The sequence below is a fragment of the Paracoccidioides brasiliensis genome, assembly GCF_000150735.1.
Source record: "Paracoccidioides brasiliensis Pb18 unplaced genomic scaffold supercont2.1, whole genome shotgun sequence".
Classification (NCBI taxonomy): Eukaryota; Fungi; Ascomycota; class Eurotiomycetes; order Onygenales; family Ajellomycetaceae; genus Paracoccidioides; species Paracoccidioides brasiliensis.
In genome coordinates this window covers 2,558,436-2,572,505 of record NW_011371358.1, presented here as the reverse complement: position 1 = coordinate 2,572,505, position 14,070 = coordinate 2,558,436, and the positions used below count along the sequence as shown (strand labels likewise).

General features: G+C 48.5%; 7 protein-coding genes across 7 annotated transcripts; 3 read left to right on the top strand and 4 right to left on the bottom strand.

Moving 5' to 3' along the window:
• Positions 1 to 275: 275 nt before the first annotated feature.
• On the bottom strand, positions 276 to 2,633 carry PADG_00787 (uncharacterized protein; the record flags this gene model as incomplete). Its single annotated transcript, XM_010758190.1, has 1 exon — positions 276 to 2,633. The coding sequence occupies one exon, from the start codon at positions 2,631 to 2,633 to the stop codon at positions 276 to 278; it is 2,358 nt and encodes a 785-aa protein (XP_010756492.1).
• A 674-nt stretch (positions 2,634 to 3,307) lies between these two features.
• Positions 3,308 to 4,117, bottom strand: PADG_00786 (uncharacterized protein; the record flags this gene model as incomplete). The annotated part of the gene is made up of 1 exon (XM_010757675.1): positions 3,308 to 4,117. One exon carries the CDS (start codon positions 4,115 to 4,117, stop codon positions 3,308 to 3,310), a length of 810 nt encoding a protein of 269 aa, XP_010755977.1.
• Positions 4,118 to 5,302: 1,185 nt separating this feature from the next.
• Positions 5,303 to 6,508, bottom strand: PADG_00785 (ribosomal protein S15; the record flags this gene model as incomplete). Its single annotated transcript, XM_010758189.1, has 2 exons — positions 5,303 to 6,228; positions 6,295 to 6,508. 2 exons carry the CDS (start codon positions 6,506 to 6,508, stop codon positions 5,303 to 5,305), a joined length of 1,140 nt encoding a protein of 379 aa, XP_010756491.1.
• A 179-nt stretch (positions 6,509 to 6,687) lies between these two features.
• PADG_00784 (40S ribosomal protein S0) lies at positions 6,688 to 7,668 on the top strand (the record flags this gene model as incomplete). The annotated part of the gene is made up of 2 exons (XM_010758188.1): positions 6,688 to 6,857; positions 6,951 to 7,668. The coding sequence occupies 2 exons, from the start codon at positions 6,688 to 6,690 to the stop codon at positions 7,666 to 7,668; spliced, it is 888 nt and encodes a 295-aa protein (XP_010756490.1).
• Positions 7,669 to 8,692: 1,024 nt separating this feature from the next.
• PADG_00783 (tRNA pseudouridine(38-40) synthase) lies at positions 8,693 to 10,618 on the top strand (the record flags this gene model as incomplete). The annotated part of the gene is made up of 1 exon (XM_010757674.1): positions 8,693 to 10,618. The coding sequence occupies one exon, from the start codon at positions 8,693 to 8,695 to the stop codon at positions 10,616 to 10,618; it is 1,926 nt and encodes a 641-aa protein (XP_010755976.1).
• Positions 10,619 to 10,768: 150 nt separating this feature from the next.
• Positions 10,769 to 11,607, bottom strand: PADG_00782 (uncharacterized protein; the record flags this gene model as incomplete). Its single annotated transcript, XM_010758187.1, has 3 exons — positions 10,769 to 10,846; positions 10,921 to 11,123; positions 11,274 to 11,607. 3 exons carry the CDS (start codon positions 11,605 to 11,607, stop codon positions 10,769 to 10,771), a joined length of 615 nt encoding a protein of 204 aa, XP_010756489.1.
• A 370-nt stretch (positions 11,608 to 11,977) lies between these two features.
• Positions 11,978 to 12,818, top strand: PADG_00781 (ubiquitin-like protein HUB1; the record flags this gene model as incomplete). Its single annotated transcript, XM_010757673.1, has 2 exons — positions 11,978 to 12,518; positions 12,676 to 12,818. 2 exons carry the CDS (start codon positions 11,978 to 11,980, stop codon positions 12,816 to 12,818), a joined length of 684 nt encoding a protein of 227 aa, XP_010755975.1.
• Between the last annotated feature and the right edge of the window lie 1,252 nt (positions 12,819 to 14,070).

Here is a 14,070-nt window from a genome sequence, read left to right as displayed (position 1 = left end):
CCTTGGCCACCCTGGTCCCGTACTCCAACGAACTGATTATATATAACAGAATTTTAAAACGCGAGCATACAGGCATACATGCATCCATAGATAAAGAAAGAAAAAAGGAAGAAAAGAAGAGACAAAGATGTTACATATAAAATAAACAATAACAAAAACAAAATGATGGGAAAAGCGGAAAAAGAAGAAAAAAGAAATCAAAAATGAGAAGGATCAAATAAACCAAAAAAGCAACGCCCCAGGAGCACCAGTCCCTCCTCCTTCCCGCACCGCCCCTAGGAGGCCCGTTCCCGCCTATACTCCCCCAGCTCCTGGCAAAACTCACCATACGAGCGCAAGTTAAAAGGCTCGATGGGAGCTGCCTCCCCCTCTTCCCCCTCTTCTTCCTCTTCCTCTACCTCCCTTTCTCCTCCCACCAGCCCCGGTTCCCCCAAGCGGAATTGCTCACGGGAGTATCGCCGGAACTCGCGGCCGAATATTTGATCGGCCGCCCCTTCATCCTCCTCCAACCACATCTCACGTACCAATTGTGTAATGTGGGGGTCTGGTACGTGGGAGGTTTGCTCCGACGACCTCCCTAGGTCACCGAGCAAGTTCTCCTTGCCAACCACAGCCTCGCTACGGGCTTCCGTGGCTTGTCTTTCACCCTGGGCATTTAGATGTGGAAGAGGGGATTCCCCCAGTGGCTCAATGGGTTCTGGCTGCGGCCCTAGAATGTCAGTACCCTCACAGGCGGATACTGGACTAGAGGAGTATCGCCGAGAAGCACGAAGTCCACTAGGAAGTTTTGGCTTGTATTTCTCGGCCCGCGAGCGTAGTTTGGCCACAGCATCAGAACCAACAGGTGTGGCCGACAGTGGCAGAGACACGTTAGCGGGTGTTGGGCGGGGAGGCGGAAGTTGTGTCCAGTTATTGGCGAAAACGGGAGGTTGCGAAGTACTGGCATCAGTGCGTGAAGTAGGTACAGTAGGTGTTACGGGTGTAGCAGGTGTATGAGGTTCAGGAGCTGCTGATACAGCTGTTGCTGTAGTCGGAGTCATGGGTGGTGGCTGGAAGGGAGGAGCCTCAGTCTCGCTGGATACTGAGGGTGTCTGATTTTCAGCAATGTTATCAGTGTTGGATAGTATAGCTGCTGCTGTTGACTCCTTTGTTGCTGACTCTGCTGCAACATCCTCTTCCAAGTCTTCATCGGAATCCGAAAACACGCTATAGTCCAAGCAGTATGTCCCAAAGGGATTAGGGCGAATGATCATCGGAGAAGGCTCAATTGGCTGTGCAGGTTCCTGCACCGATTCGGGCGATGAGAGTTGATCACGGCCAGGCTGCGTTGGTGCAGGTGACTGGGGAGCTGAGTGATCATTGGAGGAATTCCTTAGACTATTGATGAGAGGTTCCGACAAATCTTGGCTCTCAGTTTCTTGGTGGCTATCATCAGAGTTTCGTCGGAGACGAAGCTTTGATGGTGTATTTTCAGGACTGGCGTCAAATCGAACACGCTTTGCGTTTCTTAAGATACCTCGAATAGCCGGTTGTGCTGTGCTAGGGATTGGGGCATGAATTGGGGCTGGAGTTGGGTTTGATGCAGGAATTGAAGCTCGAGTTTGTGCGATGTTAGCTGTGGTGTCAGGATTTGTTAATGAGTCATCATCAGCTTCGCTTAGAGAACTGTATTCAAAATATCTCAAGTCCATTCCATAGCTACAGCCTGGAGGGTTTGGGATTTCGTCTGGAGAAGTGGATCTGCGCTTCCTTTTGTTCCGGTTGGTATTGTTGGTAGTAGTGCTGTTGGAAGCGTGCTGCACGTTATCACTTTCGGTCTCAACCGAACTAATCAGCTGATCTGGCGAAGGCTGGTGAGCCTCCTTCCGTGGGGATGAGATCCCCAGAAGTTCGCGTCGGTTTAGCGGTTCCGGGAAAAGAGAGTACGTCAAGCTACCATCGTCCGGAGTCTGCTCTGATTGTTCAAGTGGCTCAGATTGCTCATTCTGCTGCGGGGTATTGATAGGCGCTGGCGGGAGTGGTCTCATTTGAGACTCTGGTGGGGCTGTAAACACGTCAACAGACGACTGTGATCGATTAGGAGACAGCGTGAAGGTAGGAATGAATTTCGAAATTGTTCTAGGCACTGAATTAAGAAATCCTCTAATGCCCCAAGTTCGGCTCGGAGTCTGAGGGGCTTGTGGGGTTTCTGGTAGTTGTGGTTGTTCATCATCAGACATTGCAGCTGCATCTGCTTTCATTTGCTTGAGCACATCCCACACCGGCTCGTCTGCTTCTGAATCCTCTGTTTTGTCATTTTCCTTCGTAAGGTCTGCTTTGTTTTGGGCGATTAATTGAGGAATGCGGAATATAGTTTTTTCTATCCGACCCTGACTTTCAAGTGCTCTACGACGAGATCGTTCGGCATATGAAGTTACTTTTCGTTGTCTATGTAGAGCAACAGACGAATTTCCGGTGTTGCGGCGCTTCCTCGTGGATTGCGAATTGATGGGTGGCGACTTGCCATCATCGCTCGAATCGAGTCGCGCTCTCTTGCGGGGTGAACCTGGGGCCTTTGTTAGCGTCCTCTTCTTGTTGGTCTGGTTTTCTCCAGAAAAAGCCTCAATATCATGTCTATAAGGGCAAACAAGCATCTCGGTGCAGCAAGGGCATCTAGGAACCATGCCCCAAGCCAAGGCTGGCGATGTCGTATCCCCACGGAGTTTGTCCTAGGTGGCTCAAGGTATGGGTGTAGTTTACTTTAGGACTCATGGGAAGCTTTGGGAGCTCCCTTCCATTCCCACGAATGGAGCCTATCCGACCTTTGAGGAAATGGTTTCAAATGCATTGTAGTCAGTGGACGGATGGGAAAGTCCAGAGTGAAAACAATCTCATATTATACCCCCTAGGACGCTGGGGAGTTTGATAGGGATCAATTGAAGGGGCAGAGAGAGAAGAGTGTAGGGAATGATAAGACCCAGGTGTTGCATGAACAACATAGCCTATCAGTTGAGACTGCTGAGGAAAGGTAGGGGAAGTTGCAATGTCCTGACAGTGTGCGCGAACCACCGAGATATAAAATTTACCCTGGTCGAACTAAAAGAGTTCGAGAGTCTCATACCACTGGTAGCGGACGATACGATGAAGCGGGATAAGCTCGCATGTCCAGATTGAGCGCGCCTATTGGACGAGGGCGAACAATTTGAGGGACGGAATGTGAGTTTACCCCAACTCCGCTTTGGCAGCCTTGAGAAACAGGGGTTTGGGAATGCAATTGAAGAAGATCTCTTTTTCTTAAATGCCAAAGCTATAATAGGGGTTGAACGATCTAGAGAGGGCAATGAAATACGTTGAGTACGGGGAGTGTGTCTAGGATCTGACAGGGAAGTTGGATGATAGGATGGCGGGTGGAATATTTATAAGGCTTAGCCAGCGATTGAGCACTTGGAGCATTGGTGGCTGGGATTTGCCCAACACCGCTTGGCTCCTGAGGATTGCCGGCTGGAGGAATCGGAAACCCTACTGATGCAGAGGAAGAGAGATTCGCATGGGGGTTGGATTTTCTATTTCCGGGGTAGCTAACCCGTTCAAACAGAGTAGAAAGACTACTTTTGGGCACAGACTTTGGAGACGGTGACTGCTTACCTTGGGTTTCCAAATGGGCCTGTTGACCAGAAACTGATGGTGTTGGAGTTGTTGCGTCCATAACGGGTGTAACAACCAGTATGGGGACAGGAGAAGAATCCACGGGCGTGGTCACAATTGGAGAAGTTGAAGAAATAATTGGTTGCTCACATGTATTTGTAGATGCCTCTGCGGGCTGTTCTGGGGTGGCATCACCATCAACATTGGGTGTAGGTACGTCGCTGGCAGCGGCTTTGGTAGGGCTAAGTGCATCGGCGCTGTCAATGGTCGCGGATTCTTCTGATTTAGTCGCTGATTTCTTCGACCCTTTCTTAGGGCCACGTTTTGCGGGTATCTTCTTTTCGCCTTTGGTTTTTGTCGCTTTGGCTGTTGTCTCTTTAACCGGTTTCGGTATCTTCGGGGGAGTCGAGTCCGTCTGCGATTTCTTCCTACGCGAAATAGTCTGCAGCGACTGAAGACCGCCAGGAGATATTGGTTGCGATCGAGTACGCATGATTATGCCGCTAGGGCACAGGTCCGTCTTATTCACAGCGTAAAAATGCTGTTTTACGGGTGGAGCTGTAATAGCTCAGCGCGAATAGGCTCCGTCCTGGAGAATCATCAGTAACCGCCCAACCCAGCACCGAACAGGACAAAACAAAATCAAACCAGAATTTATTTGGTAAACAGATAGCTAACAGCTGAGATACGGGGAACCGTCGTCGAGGATTGCTGCGCGGATGTAGATTGAATTGAGATATTGACAGACACGGAGTTTGGGAGCTCAACGGAGCACAGGAGAGGTGGAGGGGAACGATATGGATGCGGTTTTCGCGAAGGCAAGATAGGCTGAGAGACACGATAGAAGATGAGAATGAAGGTGTATAAGTTAAAAAGAGCGATGGTAAAAAGGGCAGAATATATTTGCTTTTCAGCAGATGCGATTGTTTATGATGGTAGTTGGAGCGGTGCGAAGGTAGATGGAGAGTGCGATAGTCGAAATGGACGCGTTAAGAAGAAAATATGAAGGAGAGGGAGCAGTTGAAGAAGTGGGATGATATGTTGTGGTGTTGTGTGGTCTGTTGTTGTGATGCTGCGGTACGCCCAAGGGTTGCTGTGAGATAATTAATTTGTGTTGTTGAGAGCAAGGCAGTATAGAAAGGCGGTGGACGTTGGAAGGAGATTGGTTAGGTAAGCAAGCGTGGCGTGCCAAGCCTGACAACGCAGCAAAACAGTTTAAGGTGATGAATAGCAACGAGGAATAGGTAGGAATAGAAATAGTGAATATATGGGTGTCAATAATCTACTGGAATTGTATTATGTGCATTTGTCGATAAAACAGATCATAGATCGCTGCTGTCGGGGTTTCTCTAACAGCGAAGCCAGCGCCCAACCCGCAAAAGCTGAAAACAGGTTCTGGGAGGACGGGAGGCAGAGAGAAAATGGAGCCAGTGTATTTCGTCTGATTAGGTTGTAGCCAGTAGACGTACAGCAAGTCATAAATACACTCTAAAAGAGGCGGGCCGGAAATGTGACACGTACACGTACATTCTACGTATGTTGAAACAGCACAGAACGTTAATCTGTAGCAATGACAGTGAAAAGAAATAAAAAGTGATACAAAATCTTGTGTCCAAGGAAAAAAGAAAACCAAGTAGAAAGCCCCGCTAGGTGCCTTAAGAAGAGCCCTCAAGAGCCCTCACAGGCTAATTTCTCCCTTCCATGACGCATCGGTCAAACCAAGCGTATTGATCAAGTGCTGCCACCGTGGACCACCGCGTTCTTTTCTCCTCAAATATTTCAACAGTTTCTGTCTCTTGTGAACAAGTAATCGCAGATTTCGCTTGTTATGTTTATCTTTGTGCCCGTACTTCGCTATCTGTTGAGCAAGCACTAGGATCTTCGTGGTCAGAATGGCAATCTGCACCTCTGAGGAGCCTGTGTCCGGACCAGCTCGTGTTGACCCTGGGGGATTCTTGGGTGAAGAGGGATCGATGGCCGCAAGTGTTTTGGGTTCAAGCATCGATTCTGTAACATGTCTTCCAAACGTGTGTATGCACCGTTGAATATTTACTCGGGTGCGATCTTTGTTGCTGCCGTTGTCGAGTTGTATAATGCGACTGATTGCTTGTTGCGCGTTACGGTGAGCCGCTTCATGCTCCAGCAGTTCTTCCTCCTTGGATTGTGGATCAGATATGGCGCTCTCACTGTTGACCACGGGTTCCGTAAGACGTTTCGATCGAGCAAGGGCATCTTCGAATTCCTCTGATGTGAGGTAGTGGTTGAGGTCGGGGATTATAGGTTGGGTAGAACTTGTATTGGGCGGTTCATTGACCTTTTGCTGGGTCATAGGAGCAACGGTTTCAAGTTGCTTTGGCATCAGGGATTTGATAAAGGGAGTGGGATTGCCGAGCACAGGGTCCCCATATGTTGTAGCACGTTCCTTTTTCAGGACAGCTTGTCGTGACAAGTTGGCAGCTTTCCGCTGCCGAGCCTGAGCAATTGCATAAGGACTCTGTCTTTTTCTCTTCTTCGAACGGCTTTTGCTACTCAAAGGGGCTATTCTCGACGAGGCCGGAGACGGGCCTAGGGATAATGCTGCGAATGGGTTTTGTAGAAGAGACACTGGAAAAGGTTAAGGTTAGAGCAACCCATCATCAATCCGGGCAAGTAATCAGTATCTCCACGTACCATTAAATGCCCTGGAATGGAAGGGAGTAAGGAAGGGAGTAAGAATCCTGGGTGGCATATTGTCGATATGACCCATCAATGTTGGGCAAGCAAAATGACCAGAAGCAATATCAAGCACTTTTTTTCTCGCCCTGGGGGCTGAGAGCAAAATTGAGCTTGGTCCATCATTGGCTTGGATCCCGTGACCTGCAACCGGAAAAAGATTTCGGAACATTTGTGTCGGGTTTGCCCTAATTTCCTCATTGGGCAATGAGACACACAACCCAACTGAGCCTGCAAACCTCCGAATATTTCGTCAGGACATTTCAACTTGCTCTCCACTTAACGCGATATCGACAACCCGCCAACGATTGATATTTATCCTCTCCTGCGTTCGAATATCGGTCGCCCAGCATGGCCCCTTCCAACCTCCCCCCTGTCTTCAATGCGACATCTCAAGATATTGAAATGTTGCTGGCCGCACAATGCCACCTCGGTTCTAAGAACTTGCAAGTTCACATGGAACCTTACCTGTGGAAGACTCGTCCTGACGGAATCAATGTGATCAACATTGGCAAGACCTGGTAAGGCAAATCCTGCGCCCATTGATTTGTTTGGGTTTTGGAGTAGAGGCAAAACTAAGGCCGGCTATTGCTCATTTGTCGCGAAAACAACAGGGAGAAAATCGTTCTTGCAGCCCGCATCATCGCAGCCATTGACAACCCAGCCGACATCTGTGTGATCTCCGCTCGTCCTTACGGCCAGCGTGCTGTCCTCAAATTTGCTGCCCACACCGGTGCTGTTGCTATTGCCGGTCGCTTCACCCCAGGTAACTTCACCAACTACATAACCCGCTCCTTCAAGGAGCCCCGCCTCATCATCGTAACCGACCCTCGCACCGACTCCCAGGCCATCAAGGAAGCCAGCTATGTCAACATTCCCGTTATTGCCCTCTGCGACACTGACTCTCCGACCGAGTTCGTCGATGTGGCCATCCCCACCAACAACAAGGGTCGGCATGCCATTGGTCTGATCTGGTGGATGCTTGCCCGTGAAGTCCTTCGTCTCCGTGGAACCCTGGCTAACCGCGAAACCGAGTGGGATGTCGTTGTCGATCTGTACTTCTACCGTGATCCTGAAGCTGAGGAGAACAAGGAAATCGAAGAGACCAAGGTTCCCGGTGCTGAGGAGGTTGGTGCCGCTGCTATCGAGAGCGGTTTAGTTGGTGATAGCTGGCAAGCTCAAGCCACCCCTGGCTTTAGTGCTGGTGTTGCTGTTCCTGGCACTGCTGTTCCCGGATGGGAGGCCGACGTGTCCACTGATTGGGCTGCCAGCTCCGCTCCCGCGGCCGAGACCTTGGCCGATCCTGCTGCAGACCCGTCTGTCAAATGGTAGATTTGGGGCTCGTTTGGTTCGACTGCAAACCTGCATGGGTTAACTGAAGAAAAGACACTTTTTTTACTGCTAACTAACAGAAAGCTATGAAATTCCGACCGATTTCCATTCCATTCTTCGCTCACTGCTCTTCATGCAAAGCCTGCCCATTCCCCTTTCCCCTTTTTATCTCCCCTACTCTATTTTTTCCCTTTCACATAGTCTGTGAAAAAGGGGACAAATGGTTTCAAGCAGCCAGAATTCTTCGGTTTCTTTTTTACCCCCGTTGCATGGTTTTGGTTTGGTTGCAGCCTTCAGCACCTTTGTTGTATGAGAAGTGACAGCTGTTTATCATTTACATACGAAAGAGAAGCCAAAAAAAATTGAAAGTGAAATTGAAATTGACTGGCACTTATGAGGGAAAGATATCCAAATTTTGGACTTTACCGGTCGGAAATTTGGGGGAAAGCCCTGTGCTGTCAAGAAAAGGGGCGTACTTAATCGTTGTCCCGACCTGTTTTCCATTTCCCAAATGTTTTTTTCCAATTCCGTTTTCCTCTTACTACAACCACTAGATACTGATGAAAATAACCAATTTCAAAGGCATCTTTTCTCTTTCCTTTATACGGAGTACTGCTGTAGCTCAAAGAACTAACCCCGGACTTCCAACCTGCTTGCCTCCCTAATATCATGTGACATACATCACGTGACTCATATAAATTTTGATCCTCAAATCACCTCCCGTTAGATAAATATACATCCCGTAATTCTGATTACTTGCATATCAAAATATCTATGAATATGTGAATCAACAGTATCCCACCGGCAAATTGCTTCAAAAAGGAGATAATAAAACCCCTTCACCTCAGGTTCTTTGTTGTAGGGCATGAAATTTTCCTCCAAGAATCTGGCCAGCTTCAGACATCAACCAAGATATGCTACCCTAAAACCAATTTATCTCCTACAGATTTGTTGGAATTCTTCGATCCCATCAAGAACCAACAAAAGCCGATTCTCATCCTCCTCCACCTGCACCTCTTTGAAAATGCCTGTCGCGGACACCAATGAAGCATTAACCGCCAAATCACACTCCAAAAACCAACCCGACTACCCATCTTGGAGCCAATCAAGCCTCATATCCCGCATCACCGAACTCGAACGCCAATTGAACTACTACCAAAACAACAACGATGGCAAGAAACAAGCAGATGGGAGTAAAGAGCACATTAGCTCTATAACAGAGACCGCAGCCTCTCACTCTCCTTCGCGCTCCAGCCCTAACAAAAAGCACCGCGACATTGACCCATCGAAATACAACACGCGCTTCATCGCGCTGAAATTCGCCTATCTGGGTCAGAGATATGGTGGCTACGAGCATTCTAACGGCAATATCACCCCTTTGCCAACTATCGAAGAGGAGTTGTGGAAGGCGCTGAGAAAGGCACGGTTGATCTTTCCACAAAGCGTGGAGGGAGATGGTCAAGCCCAGGTGGAGCGTGGTGAGGGGGAGCAAGGGGAAGGAGAAAGATTGCATATAATTGATTGGACGGGCTGTCAGTATTCGAAGTGTGGAAGAACAGATAGGGGGGTTAGTGCGTTTGGGCAGGTTGTTGGGATTAGAGTGCGGAGCGCACGGCCGAAAAAACAGGTTGTGACAGATGGGAGAGGAAAGGAGGGTCCAGGGGCTGTTGGCATTGCAGCTGTAGCTACTCCGGAGATTTCCTCTACTACTCCTGATGCCTACAGAAGCGGAGCAGAAACCCCACTTGTTGGAGCGTCTGGTTGTGCTTCAGAAGAGTCTGACAATGAAGATGAATGGGATGACATTGCAGATGAACTGCCATACATAACTATCTTGAACAAAGTGTTACCAGAGGATATCCGCGTGTTAGCATGGTGTCCGAACCCTCCATCAGATTTCGATGCTAGATTCTCGTGTCGCGAACGCAGGTACCGGTATTTCTTCACGCAGCCGGCCTTCTCTCCAACTCCTGGTCCTCTTGGCTTTCTGAAACGGGGCAGTGATCAGAAAAGTTCGGGTTCGGATAGTTATCCAAGTACAGAACTGAGAGAAGGGTGGTTGGACATCGAAGCCATGCGTGAAGGTGCGAGATATCTTATAGGAACCCACGATTTTCGAAATTTCTGCAAAATCGACCCGAGCAAACAGATTACAAATCACGTGCGCCATATTTACCATGCCGACATCGAGCTGTTGGACCCTCAAACAAAACCACTGTCATATCTGGGTCAACCTGAATTCCAGGCCCTTGAAGCTGGAAATGGAGAAGTGGACCGGAATTTGGTGACAAAGGACTCATTGTTATCGTCATCTAATATGAAAATATACTCCATAACAATCCATGGCTCTGCGTTCCTCTGGCATCAGGTTCGACATCTGGCTGCAATTCTCTTCTTAATTGGTCAGGGACTCGAGCGACCGTCGATAATTCCAGAGTTGCTAGATATCGAGAAGAATCCTCGGCGACCCACATATGAGATTGCTTCCGATGCGCCTCTAGTTCTTTGGGATTGCATATTCCCCCATGGAAGGAGCGGAAGCAGGGAAGATGGATTGGATTGGGTCTATGCGGGCGATTCACGGGCTGCAAAGGTTGGGAAGGGAGATAATAACAAGTTTGGTCTTGGGAGTACTGTTGATACCCTCTGGAAGGTGTGGAGGCAACGCAAGATTGATGAGATTCTAGCGGGTGAACTTCTTGATCTCGCGGTGAGTCAGTGCGACAGGAGTGCTCTCTCCCGGGGTGGATTCAAGAATGCGACTCCAGATCTGGAGAACAGAAGTCAGAAAGTGTTCTATGGGGGTAATGAAGGGAAATTTGGAGGCAAATACGTGCCTGTGATGGAGAGGCGTAAGTTGGATACTGTGGAGGCGATCAATGCGAGGTACACGAAAAGGCCTGGGAGGAAAGGTATTGAAAACGGCGAAAGGGGGGGGTCGATCTGGTAGCGATTCATAGTGCAACAACCACTCGCGATTTGCTCCCATTAAGATCTTCCTTCTCCCTTTAAAATTGCATATGCCAACCTATCTTCATAGAGCTGCAGCCTTCAAATAAACAACTGGGGCTTAAATTGACCAAGATTGCAGACATGGCAATCATGATTTCGGGTCATAGAGGCATCTGCGAGTCCCCTTCCAAACTTCTTCAAGAATTAAGCGTCGGGGCAATAAATTCTGTCAATCGCTAATATTAGATGGAGCCTTCGAGGGACGGACATGGGGGAGGATGATATTTTAAGAGCACGAACAGGAAATACCACAACAACGTCCGACTCCCCTTCCACAATGATGGCAAGATAGAACTTGACCTCGAATCCCTTGAAAGCCTCATGTATCACAATGTCTTGTATTTGCGTTGTAGGGATAAATCGAGTGGAGGCGGTTGAGAAGTAGGTGGCGGAGGAGGTCGAGGTTTGGACACCAAGTCCGCGAATGACCAGGAGCGATTCTTCTATTGCAAACGATATGCGGATCAGCCATTGCTCGTTTACAAATGCAGAATATTCACAGAAATATATCTACCTATATATACACATGTATATAAACCAATGTTGTAGAGGATGCTACAAAAAAATTTTTGAAAAAATGAAAAAAAACTAACCTGTATGCCCTTTCCTAACAACGAGATAAACAATCACGGCAATCACAGGGCAAATATAATGCCAATCCTGCCTATCCGAAATGTGACACGCTAGCGTCCCAATACTACTCGACCAAATATCATTCCACGGTATGAACCCATTACCAAGCACAACTATGAAAGAGCGGACGGAAGCTCCGTTGACGAGCACGATGAATGCGAAAAGGAGAATGCGGAGCACTGCTTCAACAGCGAATAGGAGCTTCGAGGTGATTGTGCTGCGGACGGAGGCATTAGAGACGGTGAAGAGAGCCGTTGTCGGCGATGGGCGCTGGATGGAAAGGCGAGAGGGCATTGAGACGGTGTGGAAATGGTGTAGCGAATTATAGATGCGTAATATTTAATGTGCTGTTATTTAACATCTGAAGCTTCAGCTTAAGTCTGCCCAAAGGTTCGCGCGCAGAATTGCTCGCCGCAAAGTTATCACGTGACACCGGCGCGCTGTTGCCCAGAACTCGGGCGTCAGTCGGGGGAGCTTTGGGCTCGCACGACCAAACAACAACTTTCAGGGGTGGTTACAAAGACGGTATCCGCCTGCTTCTGCTCCTAAACTTGGCAATCATTTATCATCTTCCATCGGACTCAGCACTGCTGCCCCCATCGTTCGCAAATCAATATTCCTTCGTTGTGCCACACATAAATCTCAGCCCTTACATACAACAGACATGCCTCGGCCATCTTCAAGATCACCATCCCCACGGCGGGAAGATAGGAGAAGAAGCAGATCACCGCGGCAGAAACACAACGAAGATAGAGACCGGGATGAGCATAGGCGTCGTGAAGGCGGCTTTCGGTGGAAAGAGAAGCGTCGCGTCGATGACAAAGAGCGGAGAGACGACGTCAGAGGGCTGGAACGTGGATACAGAGAAAGGGAGAAAGATCGCTCCAGAACACCACCACCTCGAGATCTTGAGGGAGAGAGATATAGGGATACAGTCTCTGACAGGGACAGGGACAGGGACAGGAGAAGACAAGAAGGATATAAATATACAAAGAAAGGGAGCAACGATAACAAACGTGGGGATAGGGATGAGGGCGTATTCGGTGACCAGGATAGGAGGGAAAAGAAAATGGAAAAGCAGCATAAGGACAAGGACAAGAAACCTCCACCAGTTGCAGCGACGGGGGAACCGATGATAATCGTCAATGTGAACGATAGGCTCGGCACGAAAGCAGCTATTCCGTGCCTGGCGTCAGATCCAATCCGTGAGTCTCGTTTCCCTATTTGCTATTAGGATTGGTTCGGATTGATACGGATCATCATGGTGGTGTGGGGGAGGGCAAGGAAATGATTTTTGATGCCCGATCAGCTTTCTTGTCTTGTATCCATAGCTAACCATTTGCCCTTCCTTTATATACATAGGTCTCTTTAAAGCCCAGGTTGCAGCACGGATTGGACGAGAACCTCACGAAATCCTTCTCAAGCGACAAGGAGAGAGACCGTTCAAGGACCAGCTGACTCTGGAGGACTACGGCGTCAGCAATGGTGTGCAGCTTGACTTGTGAGTTTTCCCAAAGTTTCGTGTGTTCCCCATGGTGTCCCCTTTCCCGGCCACATGGAAGGGATTGGGTTATATTTTCTTGTAACTATAGTGCTAACTGTTCTTGATCTTAGGGAAGTGGATACAGGCGACTAGCAATGATGAATTATTGCAATTTGTTCTGTGCAGCGAGCAAATTTTGTATATTAGACAACCCTCACTGATTTATTGGTTGAAAATCTAAGGAGAGGGGAAGGGGAGAACGGTGTTTTCGTCCAAGATTGATTTCAGTACCACAATCCACGCTGAAACTGAGATTTGGTTATTGGTCATGATTTCCTGTTGGCCTTCAACGGCTGAATTGGCATTTCTAACGTATCTAGCCAGCAAAAATGGCTCATACACATAGTCTTCATATCCCCCTCTGGAAATTCCATATACTCCACAAGTTAGGTGCCTTGGTACCGTGGACCCAGATACACTGGGACCAGGCTGATGTGAGCCCGGATGGGAACTGTTCGAAGTACAACCAAAATATATGATGGATATTATGCTCTTCCTACGGCCAAAGGTCTTCGGACTGTGCTGCGTTGGATCATCAGATGTTGGTTTTTCTTGCCATCGCCCCGGAGTATGACAGACCATTCCTCCGTGTGTTTGGGTGTTTGGGTGTCCGTGTCTGTATATGAGTGTGTGTGCATGTCTCTGTTTCTTCACCCCACGTTTGCTGTGTGTCTCTGCTCTTGTCTCCGTCTCTGTGTCTTCCACGGATGTTTCTGTCCTGTTGTTGATATCAAGAGTTCAAGTGCGGGGGAGAGAAACACCCTGCTTATCTCAGCAGACCATTGCGGGCGGTGGCAAAACGGGCAGGTCCCGTGACTTGGCTTTTTCCCGACCTATTTTTTGATTTTTACTTTTACCTGTCATTATGATCAGGAAATTCCACCCAACCAAGTTGAGATATTTTTATCTTCAATTTCCCGTTATCCTCCCATTCCTCCCTCTCTCTCCTGCTCTCACCGCCATTGTTCCCTTCGATCATGTCTGCTCCATTCCTCTTCGGCTTCCCATCTCTGTTCATGTTCTACAGCATTAATTAGTGTACCGCCACCCTTCTCCAATCATCCTTGCAGGATCGGCTAGCGGAAAATATCGCTCATCAAATTGCCGCTGTCTTTGTGTCAATTTTTAAACGATTTCTCCCCGCCTTCCCACCCCGTCTTTTTAAATAACCTCTATCAGATCTCTGATATTCCTTCCGTTGATGGTAAAAGCTT